Consider the following 15063-nt stretch of genomic DNA (forward strand, 5'->3'; position numbering starts at 1 on the left):
TAACATCTATCCATATATTTTATGGCATACATGTAGTTGTAATAAAAAAATTGTGCAAAACTGTCAGCTTTCCACATTACTGAAAGACATTAATTAAAATTTGGTTATTTACACGTTTCTAATGCATTGACAGATTTTAAGTGTCTTTGCCCTTGTCTATTTGAGAGAGAAATATAATTGTCATATTATTAATATCATTTAACATATTAAAGTATATGAAAAGATTTAAAGTTGTAACCAGTTATGAAACATAAAGCATTGACAAATCTATCATAATTATTCATCAAGAACGTTAATTCATTGCATAAAATTATGAATGTAATTCAACTTGTTCTAAAGTGAGACATATAACTTTCCCAATCATGTAATATGAACGCAATTTTTATCAAATCATCTCCGATATCATGTGAAACTATAACTGAAAATATAATTTTGTTTTTAAAACATGTATACTGCAGTTCTTACTACACTACATCGTCATAAAAAGAAAAGCATGAATGTTATTTTGAAACACAAATGCCACGCTCATATCCGCGCACCTGTTGTTGAGAATGATGTTTGTACACGTTTCTGTGTTGGACCATGTGGAAAAAAAGAATAAGCTGGGATCAACATGCATCACAATTATATCTTTGCTATCATTATATTCAGTAGACAATAAAGCAATGTGCCTAATATGAACAAAAATTCAAATAAAAGATACTGAAAAACTTGCATCTGCAGTGTTGATCGACTACTGTTTCCGGGTCACGGGAGCATACAAGGTCAAACTGGTTCGGCTATGTGCGATTTATATAGTCAAAAATACACCAAGAAAATTCTATGAGCTCTGATTAGTCACTTTAAACAGTTATTTGTGCTAAATTCACACGTATATCTCCAACTTTTCTGTTCATATTCAATACCGAATGAATTTCATCAGGCAATCCCCGTCTGTGACATCACATCCGGTGACCTTTGCACTTACTAGAAAACAAGTTAGATTTCACGATCTTAATTTTCGTCCGTCTTTCGTCATACTAAACGGAAAATGATACATGGAACACTTGTAGAATGAGTAATTCTCCCTCTTTCACCAGGTCTTACACAGAAGAGTTTTGTAATCTTTCTTCTGACCAAAAAAGCTATATTTTATGTAGGAGTTCGACGAAGCGCGCCATGTTTGTTTTTTAGTATGCTAATACGATTTAACACCGTCTTTTTGTGGGTTTGTGCAAAAATTAATGAACCATAAAACTTGATATTTGCACTCATGAATGCTTATGAATCATGTATTTTATTCTGCTATTTTCATTACATGACACGTTTAAATAAACGTAATAGTGCCATTTCAGTAAGACCTGTTATGACATCGAAAATGTTATTTGTTTACGACGAACGTTTTCGATTATTTTTTTTTCAGAATTATTTTTTAATTTGTCGTCGCGCGGATATTTGCCGATACAAATATACGAAATTAAAGTCAGATACTTATGAAATATCAGTAATACGAATATTGAAATCGGTTTGCGATAATTGGACAATTTATACGGTTCCTAGTATAAAACGCATCCGGCTACCAATTGAGTAATTCAAGTAAATTCAGGAAAATTTACTATATTTATGTTTGTCTTGTAATTAATATCTGTACGTTTGAAATTACCTGGATATTTTTTGATAATAATGTTTATTTTTGTATGTAGTATTAATGAGCTGAATATTTTTTCGGTTGCCCCTTATTTAGTGACGCACTGAGTGTTTGAAATCACCCACCCTCTTATTAGCGCCTTATGCTGAAATTAATTCAGCAGGCTAAAGGTTAAACAGGGGAAAACGCCATCATTTAAAGAAAGTCTATATTAAATTATATAACGATGGTGTTTAATCTTATTCAACTAAAAAAATTCTGGTAGCGAAACAAAAATATCAGATCAGTTGATCACGTTAAGTGCTTATTACTTGGAATAAACATGAAACTACCACTTACGCAACAGTATCATTACTTATACTCTCTAATTTTGTTAAATTAAGATAATTCTGGTTGTGAAATAAAAAAAATTCTGTATGTATGTATGTATGTATGTGTGTGTGTGTGTGTGTGTGTGTGTGTGTGTGTGTGTATGTATGTATGTATGTATGTATGTATGTATGTATGTATGTATGTATGTATGTATGTATGTATGTATGCATGCATGCATGCATGCATGCATGCATGCATGTATGTATGTATGTATGTGAGTGTGTGTGTGTGTGTGTGTAAGTGTGTGTGTGTGTAAATGTGTGTATGTATGATATCGTATGTTTCAAAGTTAAATTGAGGTGAAACAAAGTCACAAACTAAAAATCTGCTCTATGTTACTCATACAATCGCGTGGGAATGCTTTCCTTAAAACATTCAGCATTCATGTACATCAGTATTGTATCAGCAAAAATGTTACTTTCGTAGAAATGTATAAAGGATCTAAGTAATTTCTAATTTATAGTCTGTCATAGTCAGAAAGATATATCCCTGTAATGTTGATAAACTTGTTATACACAAAATTAAACCTCACACAATATGTTGGAGAAATTGCTTTTGAATGTCACATCTGGTAGATGCGAAAATACATATACACGTTGATAAAACATAAATGTAGAAACCGCCAACAGTCTATAAAAGACACTTTCAATAAAATGACACAAATTGCTGCAATACATGATATGTATTCACGCCTGCTTTCTTTCTTGTAGATCGTGATCACAAAATTAGATAAACGCGTCTTGTGTGTATGACTAGACATTTTCATGTCATCCCCGAAAACGACCTGCCAGGAACTCAGGTGTGATTAACAGGAAAGTGATTCTAGTGCATAATGAGTCAAACGTTGTTTGATTTGAGTAAAGCATTCACGACAAAAAATCGCATTTTTTGGCAAACAATTAAAATTTGAAGCGTTGGATAAATTGCATCATATTTATTATATGGGCAAGATATATTGATAGCTGATCTTGAAGCTTTTGTTTACTGAGGGTAAATTAGTGTTATTGATCCATTCTCATTATGTGCCTCTCTCCTTGGATGACACTGAGTAAATATTAATTAGTTAAGGTACCAGACTGGACCATTGTTTCGATTTAGAGATGCGCCAATAATTTTAGAAAAACGACAATTATCTGAATCCACAGTGACATCCACTGAATTGACAGTGTTTCATGTCATCTCCATAGCAACAAACAATCATGACATAAATACCGACGAACCTAGAAACCTGTCATTCCTAAGTAGCTCCGGGACTTAAACACATGCCTGAGAATATGCTGAATGCAAAGAACGTTATTACCCTGACATGCATACTACATGTTGCACCATGGAGCACATGTTTAATGTCTGACGGAGAAGTCACTGATGTCATCTTAAAAGGCTACAAAGTCCATCACAAGCCAAGCAATGTCGTTAACATAACCTTTAAAGCAGGATTGTTAAGTGTGCAAGAACTGGATAATAAAAAGCAGTCTCTCAGCAGCAGTATGTGGATGATCTTCTCGTGGTATGACCCTCGTGTTGTTTGGAATGCTTCTTTGAGCTCGGAGGAAAGCATTCTTGCGGACTCGAACAAATTTTGGAAACCTGAAGTGGTGATTGCAAATAGTATCAAAGGACAAGAGCAACTGCATAATGGGGGTTCTCTGGTGGTTACCAGTCAGGGAAATATCCAATGGCTTCTCACGGGAGCAATAGAAACAATGTGTCCCATAAACATTTACAAGTTTCCCTTCGATACCCAGACTTGTGAAATTGAAATTGGTGGATGGTTTGTTGTGCACAATAGAATACGCATCTCAATGGAACCAGGAATAAATATGGACCAGTTTGAAGAGAATAGTGAATTTGAAGTCTCCACAGAAAGAATCACAGAACCAATCTGTAATACAAATTCGCGATTCCTTATAACTATGAACTTGAAGAGGCGCCCCTTGTTCCACATTTTCACCATCCTGTTCCCCGTGGTCCTTCTCCACTTCCTCAACAGTTTCGTGTTCCTCCTGCCTTCACAGACTGGAGAGAAAACCAGCATGGCCGTGTCTGTCCTGCTCGGTTTCCAGTTGTTTCTGTCCATCATCAGGGATTCCCTGCCCGAGAACTCCCTGACTGTCAGTCTCTTCAGCCTCTATGTGTCTCTGGCCAACTTCACTAGTGTCGTCATCGTCGTTGTCAACATCCTTCTCCTCAAAATGAAAGAGAAGCCACCACCGAAATGGATCGTAAGAATGTGTAAGAAGGAGTTACATAACGTTGATATTGGTAGTGTCAGTGTGGAGGGTGAAGAGGAGACCAGACCAAAGTGGGAGGATATTGAAACTGAACTTAACAGGAGCTGTTTTGCATGCTTCTTTGTTTTCAGTAGTGGTCTGACAGCAGTGGTTCTCGGGATGCTGACGAGATGAAGGTGTGCAAATGTTAGTCTACCATGTGAACTATCTATTAGAATGTTAATGCCCGAGAATAACTGGTCCTGACGTCTCGACTGACCCTTGATTTAAAATGGAAAGGTAAATTCTGTGAATAAATCGGTGCACTTGAAACAATACAATTTTTTTGTTTTACTATATACAGATACAGTGGTAATAGCGAAAGGGAATCAATTTTATATGCTTTAATCCTAGTGATATTAAAAAAAAAATGCTGCTTAGAAAGAAGACTACGCATAATGTGACTTTCACATTAGTAAGACTTCTTATAGAATTTGGGGTAAAACATCCCCATGTGCACTGATTGTGCTCCCTTCCTTTCGGATCTGTCTCGTTTTGCATGTGAACCGTAATTTCTGCTCGGCTTGGCAAAATCAAAACAAGGTATGTTTGCCAAGAGTGAAACTTCAGCTATAGCGATGATCTAATCGTTCAATAACAATGAGATAGTGAATTCCCTTTTCACGAATATCTGGTATTATGGCTATTTGATCAAACAAAACACATTCACTGTTTCACATCGGCAATGGTAAATATTAAAAACCTGTCAACGAAGGACGATAAAATAGCTAGACTCTTAAAACCAGAAATTGGATCTAAAACGGTTTAACTATAGATAACAATACCATGTAAAAACAGGCTGTGGATCGGAGTGGAACTGACGCTATATTAGTGTTTTTAGGATGGTGGTAATGATGTCTCAGACTTGACATCACACTGGGACCTCATTCAATAGATCGTTTTTCATCTTCACATTACAAGATGACGTTTAGACTCTGAATATTTAAGCCTGGAATCCGAGCATGCAGATGCTGTCATTGCAAACTGGAGTAAAGAAATGAATCAGCTATTACCACTAGTGTATCTCGTGCCCCAAGTCCTGACCCATACACAGAAATACAGGGAAAGGGCATGTAGGTTGTACCACAAGTGTTACCACAATGTTCGTCAGGTTTCTGGCTTTTGCTGTGTAAAGAGAGTGAGTGAGTGAGTTAGAATCTAACGTCACGTCGGCAATATCTCAGCCATATCGTGACGAGAACACGTGAATGAACACTTAAATGAAATATATGCATTTTGTAAAAATCTGTCAACGAAGGACAGTAAAACAACTAGCATATCACAATTTTAATTAAAACTAGCATGGAAAGTTAAAACTAATAGCACTATTTAGACAATACAATATAAAAACAGACTATAGATCGCCAACAACTGAAGGTAGATCACCACACTAGGGACCATGGGGACTTACAGTACCTTTGCTACCTACATGGACCCTAGTTGGATTTACATCATCCCCTCAGCTGCTGGCGATTGCACGAAAGGTTAGCCAAAATTAAAACAACAAGAATACTACAATTAAAAATTTAAATTTACTGTGAATGTTTTTGGACTTACGTACCCTCTCAGGAGGACAATAATTTTACAATACTTTAACCTCCCTTGAGGGTACAGCCACTAACAATTCAAGTTTCTAATATAAACTACCAATCATTAAAATACATCTATTTACAGCACATACTAATCATAATTCAACCAAGAAATCAATTTCTTTTAAAAAACCAATGATTAAATGAGCATTAACAGTGTTAAAAAGATCCTTGACAGTTTTGACATTGAAATATTTATCCCTTGTGATGGAGAATTCAATACAGTCAAGCAGGATATGCTTGACCGTGATTCTCTCATCACAAGGGATACAAAACGGAGGATCCTCACTTTTTAACAAGTATACATGAGTATATCGTGTATGGCCAATACGACATCGTCTTAAAATAACCTCTTCAAATCTGGATTGACAACCCAAGTACGTGTAACCAATATATGGTTTGATTTCATGCAATTTATTTATACCTACTTGGGTGTCCCACTTCTTCTGCATCAGATCACGGATGTAAGTTCTAATGCTAGCTTTGTAATCACTGTAAGGAATAGGCAGTGGTGTCACAGATTTGTTGAGTGCTGCTTTAGCAGCAAGGTCAGCCAATGTGTTACCAGAGATCCCTACATGGCTGGGTAACCAACAGAAGACGATGTCGTATTGGCCAGTTGCAAGATCATTATACAATTCAATAATTTCAATTAAAAGTGGATGTTTACAAGACATATTTTTAATAGCCTGAAGGCACGAAAGAGAGTCGGAATATATTATATACTGTTTACGTTTCGGGTGTCTTTCAATATATTTGAGGGCTGTTAATATGGCATTAGCTTCAGCAGTAAAAATAGAACTATTGTCTGGTAATCTAGAAGATATTGTTCTGGATCCAATGACAGTGGCACAAGCAACTGCGGCACCGTCCTTGGACCCATCTGTAAATAAGGATTTATAATTGCTATATTTATGTTTTAATTGATTATATTCTTGTTTGTATTGTAATTCATTGGTTTCTGATTTCTTAAATGTGGTCAATGTTAGGTCCACGTGGGGCCTGACCAACTGCCAAGGAGGAGAAGAAAGAAGACGGGAGGGAGCTATGTTTTCCAGGTCAATGCCGGCAGCAGAAAGAAAGGGTTTAATTCTATGTCCTAGTGGCGGGACAAGAGAAGACTTTTTGTTGTATAATTCTCATAAAGGGGACTGAAAACACAATTATATGCAGGGTTAGATTCATTAGAGTATAATTTAGTAGTGTACTGTAAAGCTAACTTTATACGGCGCTGCTCAAGAGATGGTTCATCAGCCTCAACATAGAGACTGTCAACAGGCGAAGTTCTAAAAGACCCAAGACAAAGTCTTAGACCTTGATGATGGACACAATCTAATAGTTTTAAGTTGCTTTTGCAGGCTCCATCATAGACGATGGAGCCATAATCAAGTTTAGAACGCACGAGAGATCGATATAGATGGAGAAGGGTAGCTTGATCCCCTCCCCATTTAGAATTTGAAACCACTTTCAATAAGTCAAGTGCTTTCAGGCATTTAGTTTTAAGGGATTTAATATGGGGTAAAAAAGTTAAGTGTGAATCAAAGATTAGACCCAAGAACTTAGCTTCCTTAACAACTTTAATTAGCGTGCCATCAAGAGATAGTTCAGGGTCTTTATGTGGTTTATATTTACGACAAAAATGTATGCAGTTAGTTTTCGATTTAGAAAATTTAAAGCCGTTTTCAAGACACCATTTATTAATCTTGTTTAAACACAACTGCAATTGCCGTTCAATGGTATGCATATTTTTACCACGACAAGAAATATTAAAATCATCCACAAATAACGATCCATCAATTGAATCGCTTAAAACCTTCGATAAACTGTTTATCTTTATACTAAAAAGTGTGACAGACAAAATACTGCCTTGTGGAACACCCTGGTCCTGATTGTAATGATCAGACAGGGTAGAACCCACACGGACTTGAAATTGTCTGTTATTTAAAAATTTGGCTATGAATTCAGGCAAACGACCTCGCAAACCAAAACCATGTAAATCTCTCAGAATGCCATACTTCCAGGTTGTGTCATATGCCTTCTCAAGATCAAAAAAGATAGACACAACATGTTGTTTATTGATCAGCGCGTTTTTCACAAATGATTCTAAACGCACTAAGTGATCAATGGTACTTCTGTTTTTACGGAAACCACACTGTATATCTGTGATAAGGTTATTTGTTTCCAAGTACCAAACAAGTCGATTATTTATCATGCGTTCCATGGTCTTGCAAACACAGCTAGTTAATGAAATCGGACGATAATTGGATGGATCCGTATGATCACGTCCAGGTTTAGGTATTGGTACTACTATAGCATCACGCCATGAAGAAGGAAATTTCCCGGAAGTCCAAATATCATCAAAAATTGATAGGAGCGTCTCTAAACAGGGTTCTGGTAAATGCTTCAAGAGTTGATAATGTATGTTATCAGCTCCTGTAGCAGTGTCATGAGCTTGATCAAGAGCAGTATGGAGTTCATGAATAGAAAATGTTTCATTATAATCTTCCCCATTATCAGAATTGAAATTAATAAATTTTTTTCTTGCTGTTTTTGATATTGCTGAAATTTAGGTGTGTAATTAGAAGAGGAAGAATGTTTAGCGAGAGTTTCGCCCAGTTTATTAGCAATATCTGATTTATCAGTAAGTAATTGATCTCCATGTTTAAGATGATGGGCAGTAGATTTAGTACCTTTACCTTTAATTTTCTGCACCATGTTCCATACCTTGGATTTATTTTGGATACATATTTTTGCCAAGATTGGCGTTTACTCTGTTTAAATGTACGCCGTGCTTTAGCATTTAAAATTTTAAATTTATTTAAATTCTGCACCATAGGATGGCGACGGAAATAATGTTCTGCTTTTTTCCTTGCCTTCCTAGCTTGTTTGCATTCATGGTTAAACCATGGTTTCCGGATATGTGGAACTGCAGAGGACTTTGGTATACAGTCATCAGCTATGTAATTCAGTTCATCAGAAAAACATTTAATAGCATCAGGAACATCAATAAAAAGTTCAGGTTTAAGTTTGTCAAGACACAATTTCTCATATAAATGCCAGTTAGCCTTTTTGAAATTCCATCTTGAACATGGAGGAACATCAGATGGAGTTACAGATTTAAAAAAAGTAGGAAAATGGTCACTTCCACAAAGATCATCGTGAACTGACCATTCAAATTCATTTAGTACGCTGGAGTCAGTTATTGACAAATCAAGAGCTGAATATGTTCCTGTACCAGGATGTAAATACGTGTCTGTACCATCATTGAATATACATAATTCATTACTTAAAATAAAATCCTCTAGAATTTTACCTTTTGTGTTTGTGGTTGTACTCCCCCAGAGTGGGTTGTGGCCATTCAAATCACCCACGAGTGCACATGGTTTTGGTAGTGCATCATAGAGAGATTGAAGATCAGCCAAAAGGAGAGTCGATGATGGCGGAATGTACAATGAACACAGAGTAAGTGTAATGTTCAAAGTAAGGCGCACTGCAACTGCTTGGAGATTTGTTTTGAGCATCACAGGGCTGTGGATAACGCCATGTCTTACAAGAATGGAGGATCCACCAGTGGCTTTATCACCTGGGGGAGAATAACAATGATATGTGTTGAACTGACGTAAGTTTATAGAATCTGTTTGTCTCAGATACGTTTCTTGTAAACAGATCGCAGATGGTTGAATATCCTGGTCTAGTAGATGAAGTTCATGAATGTTATTTTAAGGCCTCTGCAGTTCCACTGTAGAATGGTTGAAGAAACTATTTTTTCGGAGGATTTATTGGGGACCTACCCCTTGCCTTTCTAGAGGGCGACAAGCTATGTGCCCTGTGGGGGATGGTTTCGGACACATCCATGTCCTCCAACGATCCATATTTGTTGAACAGCTGGATTTTATTTGTTGAACCTTTCGAGGCTCTGCCACTCTGACATTTTTGTGAAGATACATTTCTTGATTTCACTGGCTGCTTTGCAATGTCTTTCACATTTGGTTCAGAATCAAATTTGGAATGTGACTGGGATTTAGATGCCTTAGATATAGATGCATCCCGAATACGGGATGGCTCTGGAAGTACTTCCGCAGTCTGAGTGGATATTTCGGGTGACAGAATCTGAGGGGAATCGGTATCTATCCATGTCCAGTTAGTTTGACAGCTTATAGACATTTTGGTTATTTTGGCTGTATCAGATGGTGACCGAGATACGGAAGCATACGTTTCCTTGAGTTCAGATTTTTGCACTTGTTTTTTGGCTTCAGCAAAACTAATGTCTTGTGTAAATTTTATTTTGTTGATTTCCATTTGCTGTTTCCAAATGGGACACTCCTTTGAGAAAGATGAGTGATTTCCTTCACAATTGGTACATTTTTTGAAAGTGCTGGTGCAGTCATCCGTCGTGTGAGTTTTCTCACTACAGTGAGCACATGTAACCGATGATTTACACGTATTGACACCATGGCCGTATCTTTGGCATTTAAAGCATCTTAAAGGATTAGGAATGTAAGTATCCACATTGATGTTACAGTAGCCAGCCTTTATTGATTTTGGAGCAATCGGACACGAAAAGGAAAACAGGTATGTGTTTGCTTGTACGGTTTCATTATTTCTACGACTTTGGAATCGCTTAACATAAGTGACTCCTTGATCCTTCATTTCTGACACGATATCAAATTCTGTCATGTCAGCAAACAAGTGGTCACGGTCTCGCGCTATTCCTTTACTGGTGTTCAAGGTTCTGTGTGCTGAGACCAACACAGGAATGTTCACAAACGATTCAATCGCCATCAGGTTCGTGGCTTGCTGCCGTTTACTGCATTCAACAAGTAAAGCACCTGAACGCAAGCGTCTGATGTTTTTTACTTCGCCTGCAATTCCTTGTATTCCCTTAGATACCGGAAAAGGGTTGAGTTTCACTGGTGTCTTATTCAGAGTTTCAATTACGACAAAGCGCGGCCAGTAGTAAATTGATTTAGTGGATCTGTGTGCAGTATTATCAGAATCAATGTCAAGTGGACGTTTTGTCTTTTTGGTAGGGGTTTGGTATTCCATGGTTAGTATTTATTGGTTCATCATCCGGGCTCCCCACCCACCACGGAGTATCACGAGGACAATGCTAAAAACAAGCGGATCTCCAGCTTGCAGCACCAAGGATACCCGGATGATATACTCCAGCAGAAAAATTAATAGATTAATAGTTCCACCAGATTGGCCCATGAGCCACCGCCTTCTGGGTATACGACTCTAGGCAAAAAGATACATGAAATGATGCGTGTGAAATTACAAATTCAAAATAACCAAGCATGAAAAAGCAAATTAACAGTTTCATAAATTTTGAGCATAGCTGTAGCTCAGGGCTTGGCGTGACCAGCCGATTGATAGAACTGGGCCAGTTCTACCACCCGTCTAGGTGAAGTAAGGGCCAAAGTGGTGTGTTGAGCAGTAAGAGCAAAATGGTTCAGTCTCCCACTGCCCTCAACCACCAGACTACCGTCCTCCACCGACACGGGACGCAACCCACGGCAAACAGGTTGCCCAATTTGGTCGCCTCTTACGACCAGCAATGGGGTGCTGTGGACACATTCTGTCCCGGGTCCACACGGGAGAAGAGCACTTAGCGTTATCCAGCACCCACCACGAGGAGGTGGCTCTTCATGGGTGCCGTGTAAAGAGAAGTAAAGTAAACTATGCATCGTCTGCCACATTAGGAGAGGTTGCAATTGGTTTCGTTGCTGAAAACTTCGATACTGGTGAAGGAAATCGATTTACTCTTAACAACATGCTTTTATTTCTTCTCTTTTAGACATACTGGTGGTCTGTGTTTTCTCTCAGAATACTAAAGGATTGTGTAGGATTTGTGCATGTTGATAAAATATGCTAGATTAGACGCGATAGGGAAAAGATACAGTTTACACATTAGTGATTTCCATGATAATGAGATTCCCATAGTTTACCTGATTCGTTGTCTGATTCAAACACGTGAAATCTACACCCTAACCTACACACTAACCTTTTAAAATTCACTACTTTACAGAATGAACAAGTGCATGAAAACTGATTACATGAAAACAGTGCAATGAGTGAGTGAGTGAGTTATCATTTAACGTCACATCGGCAATATTGCAGCCATATTGTGACGAGAACATATGTGACATAAAACGAAATATATAATCATATTATGAAGAACCTGTCGACGAAGGACAGTAAAACCACTAGACTATCACAGTTAGTATTTAAAACTAGCGTAGAAACTTAAAAGCTAATATTATCACTATTGGGACAGTACAATATGAAAACAGGCCATAGATCGCCAACAACCGAAGGTAGATCACCATACTAGGGACCATGGGGACTTACAGTACCTCAGCTACCTGCATGGTTCCTAGTTGGATTTACACCATCCCCTCAGCTGCTGGCGACTGTATGCAAGATTAGCCACAATTTAAAATTACACATATTCTACGACTAAAAACGTGGAACATTAAATCTGACTTCAACTGTTTGGGACTTACGTACCCTCTTAGGAGGACAATAATTTTACGGTACTTCAACCCCCTTCGAGGATACAGCCACTAACAATCTCAGTTGCTAATTCAACTTCCAATCATAAAATATTTATCTATTTACAAGTCATGTAACAGGTCTAATTCCTTTAAAAACGCAATGATTAAATGATAACTAACATTACTAAAAAGATCCTTCATATTTCTTGATTTGAAATACTTATCCCTTGTGATGGAATATTCCACACAGTCAAGCAAGACATGCTTGACTGTGATTCTTTCATCACAAGGGATACAAAAAGGAGGATCCTCACCTTTAAGCACATATTCATGTGTATATCTAGTGTGGCCAATACGACATCGTCGCATAATGACCTCTTCAAATCTTGACTGACAACCCAAGTAGGTGTATCCAATATACGGTTTTATTTCATGTAATTTGTTAATACCTACTTGGGTGTCCCACCTCTTCTGCATCAGATCATGGATGTAAGACCTAATGATTGCTTTATAATCAGTGTATGGAATAGGAAGTGGTGTCACAGATTTGTTGAGTGCTGCTTTTGCAGCAAGGTCAGCCAGCGTGTTCCCAGAAATGCCAACGTGGCTGGGTAACCAACAGAAGACGATGTCGTATTGGCCAGTAGCAAGATCATTATACAATTCAATAATTTCAATTAAAAGTGGATGTTTACAAGAAATATTTTTAATCGCCTGAAGGTACGAAAGAGAGTCTGAATAGATAATATATTGTTTATATTTAGGGTGTCTTTGAATATATTTGACAGCCGTTAATATGGCTTTTGCTTCTGCAGTAAAAATAGAACTGTTATCTGGTAATCTAGAAGATATTGTTCTGGATCCAATGACAGTGGCACAAGCTACTGCACCACCGTCCTTGGAACCATCTGTAAATAAGGGTTTGTAGTGACTGTATTTACTTTTTAATTGATTATATTCTTGTTTATATTGTAATTCATTAGTTTCGGATTTTTTAAAAGAAGATAATGTTAGGTCGACTTGTGGCCTAACTAACTGCCAAGGAGGAGAAGAAAGAAGACGGCAGGGAGCTATGTTTTCCAGCTTAATGCCGGCCGAAGAAAGAAATGGTTTAATTCTGTGTCCGAGAGGTGGAACAAGAGAAGACTTCTTGTCGTACAAATCCTGATAAAGTGGATTGAACACACAGTTATATGCAGGGTTAGATTCATTAGAGGATAATTTAGTAATGTACTGTAAGGATAATTTTATACGACGTTGTGTAAGAGATGGTTCATCGGCCTCAATGTAAAGACTGTCAACGGGTGAAGTTCGGAAAGATCCAAGACAAAGTCTCAAACCTTGGTGATGGACAGAATCAAGAAGTTTAAGGTTGCTTTTACAGGCTCCACCATATACGATGGAGCCGTAATCAAGTTTCGAACGGATCAATGATCGATAAACTTGTAGGAGGGTAGCTTGGTCTCCTCCCCACTTACAATTAGAAATGACTTTCAACAAGTCAAGTGCCTTCTGGCATTTAGTCTGAAGGGATTTGATATGGGGAAGAAACGTTAAATGTGAGTCAAAAATCAATCCCAAGAACTTGGTCTCTTTAACAACTTTAATAGCAGTGCCATTTAGAAACAATTCAGGGTCTTTATGTGGTTTATATCGTCTACAGAAGTGTATACAATTAGTTTTCGATTTAGAAAATTTGAAACCGTTTTCAAGACACCATTTATTAATTTTATTTAAGCATAACTGCAGTTGCCTCTCAATAGTACGCATATTTTTACCACGACAGGAAATATTAAAATCATCCACAAAAAGTGATCCGTCAATCGAATCATTTAAAACTTTGGATAAACTGTTGATTTTAATGCTAAATAAAGTAACAGACAAAACACTCCCTTGTGGAACACCCTGGTCCTGATTATAATGTTCAGACAGGGTAGAACCCACGCGGACTTGAAATTGCCGGTCTTGTAAAAACTGTGATATAAAAAGAGGTAAACGGCCTTTCAAACCAAAATCATGCAAATCCTGTAAAATACCATGCTTCCAGGTCGTATCATAAGCTTTCTCAAGATCAAAGAAAATTGATACAGCATGCTGTTTATTAACTATAGCATTTTTAGCAAAGGATTCTAAACGTACCAAGTGATCAATGGTACTACGATTTTTCCTGAAACCACATTGAATATTTGTTATAATGTTATTGGTTTCCAGATACCAAGTTAATCTATTATTCACCATACGTTCCATGGTTTTACAGACACAACTCGTTAGAGATATTGGTCTGTAATTAGACGGATCAGTATGATCCCGGCCAGGCTTTGGAATAGGGACAACAATGGCATTACGCCATGAAGTTGGGAAATTCCCCGACGTCCATATTTGATCAAAAATTCCTAAAAGGACTTCTAAACATGATTCGGGCAAATGCTTTAGGAGTTGATAGTGAATATTATCGGTTCCTGTTGCTGTATCATGAGCTTGCTCAAGGGCAGTATGGAGCTCATGCAACGAAAATAATTCGTTATAGTCTTCACCATTGTCTGAGTTAAAATTGATTCTTTTCTTTTCCTCTTGTTTCTGATACTTTTGGAACTCAGGGACATAATTTGATGAAGATGAATTTTTGGCTAAAGTTGCGCCAAGTTTATTTGCTATGTCAGTTTTATTAGTTAATATGGCATCCCCGTCCTTCAGATGATGCACAGTAG

At 37.4% G+C, this 15063-nt stretch overlaps 2 protein-coding genes across 2 annotated transcripts in view; both read left to right on the plus strand.

Annotated features, from left to right (window-relative positions):
- The window catches only part of LOC137286598 (probable cytochrome P450 CYP44), a 100215-nt gene that overhangs the window by 60538 nt on the left and 24614 nt on the right, over positions 1 to 15063 (plus strand). The window lies entirely within an intron of this gene.
- LOC137286872 (acetylcholine receptor subunit delta-like) lies at positions 3802 to 4404 on the plus strand. Its single transcript, XM_067818885.1, has one exon. It carries the CDS (start codon positions 3802 to 3804, stop codon positions 4402 to 4404), a length of 603 nt encoding a protein of 200 aa, XP_067674986.1.

Source organism: Haliotis asinina, chromosome 6 (assembly GCF_037392515.1).
Source record: "Haliotis asinina isolate JCU_RB_2024 chromosome 6, JCU_Hal_asi_v2, whole genome shotgun sequence".
Classification (NCBI taxonomy): domain Eukaryota; kingdom Metazoa; phylum Mollusca; class Gastropoda; order Lepetellida; family Haliotidae; genus Haliotis; species Haliotis asinina.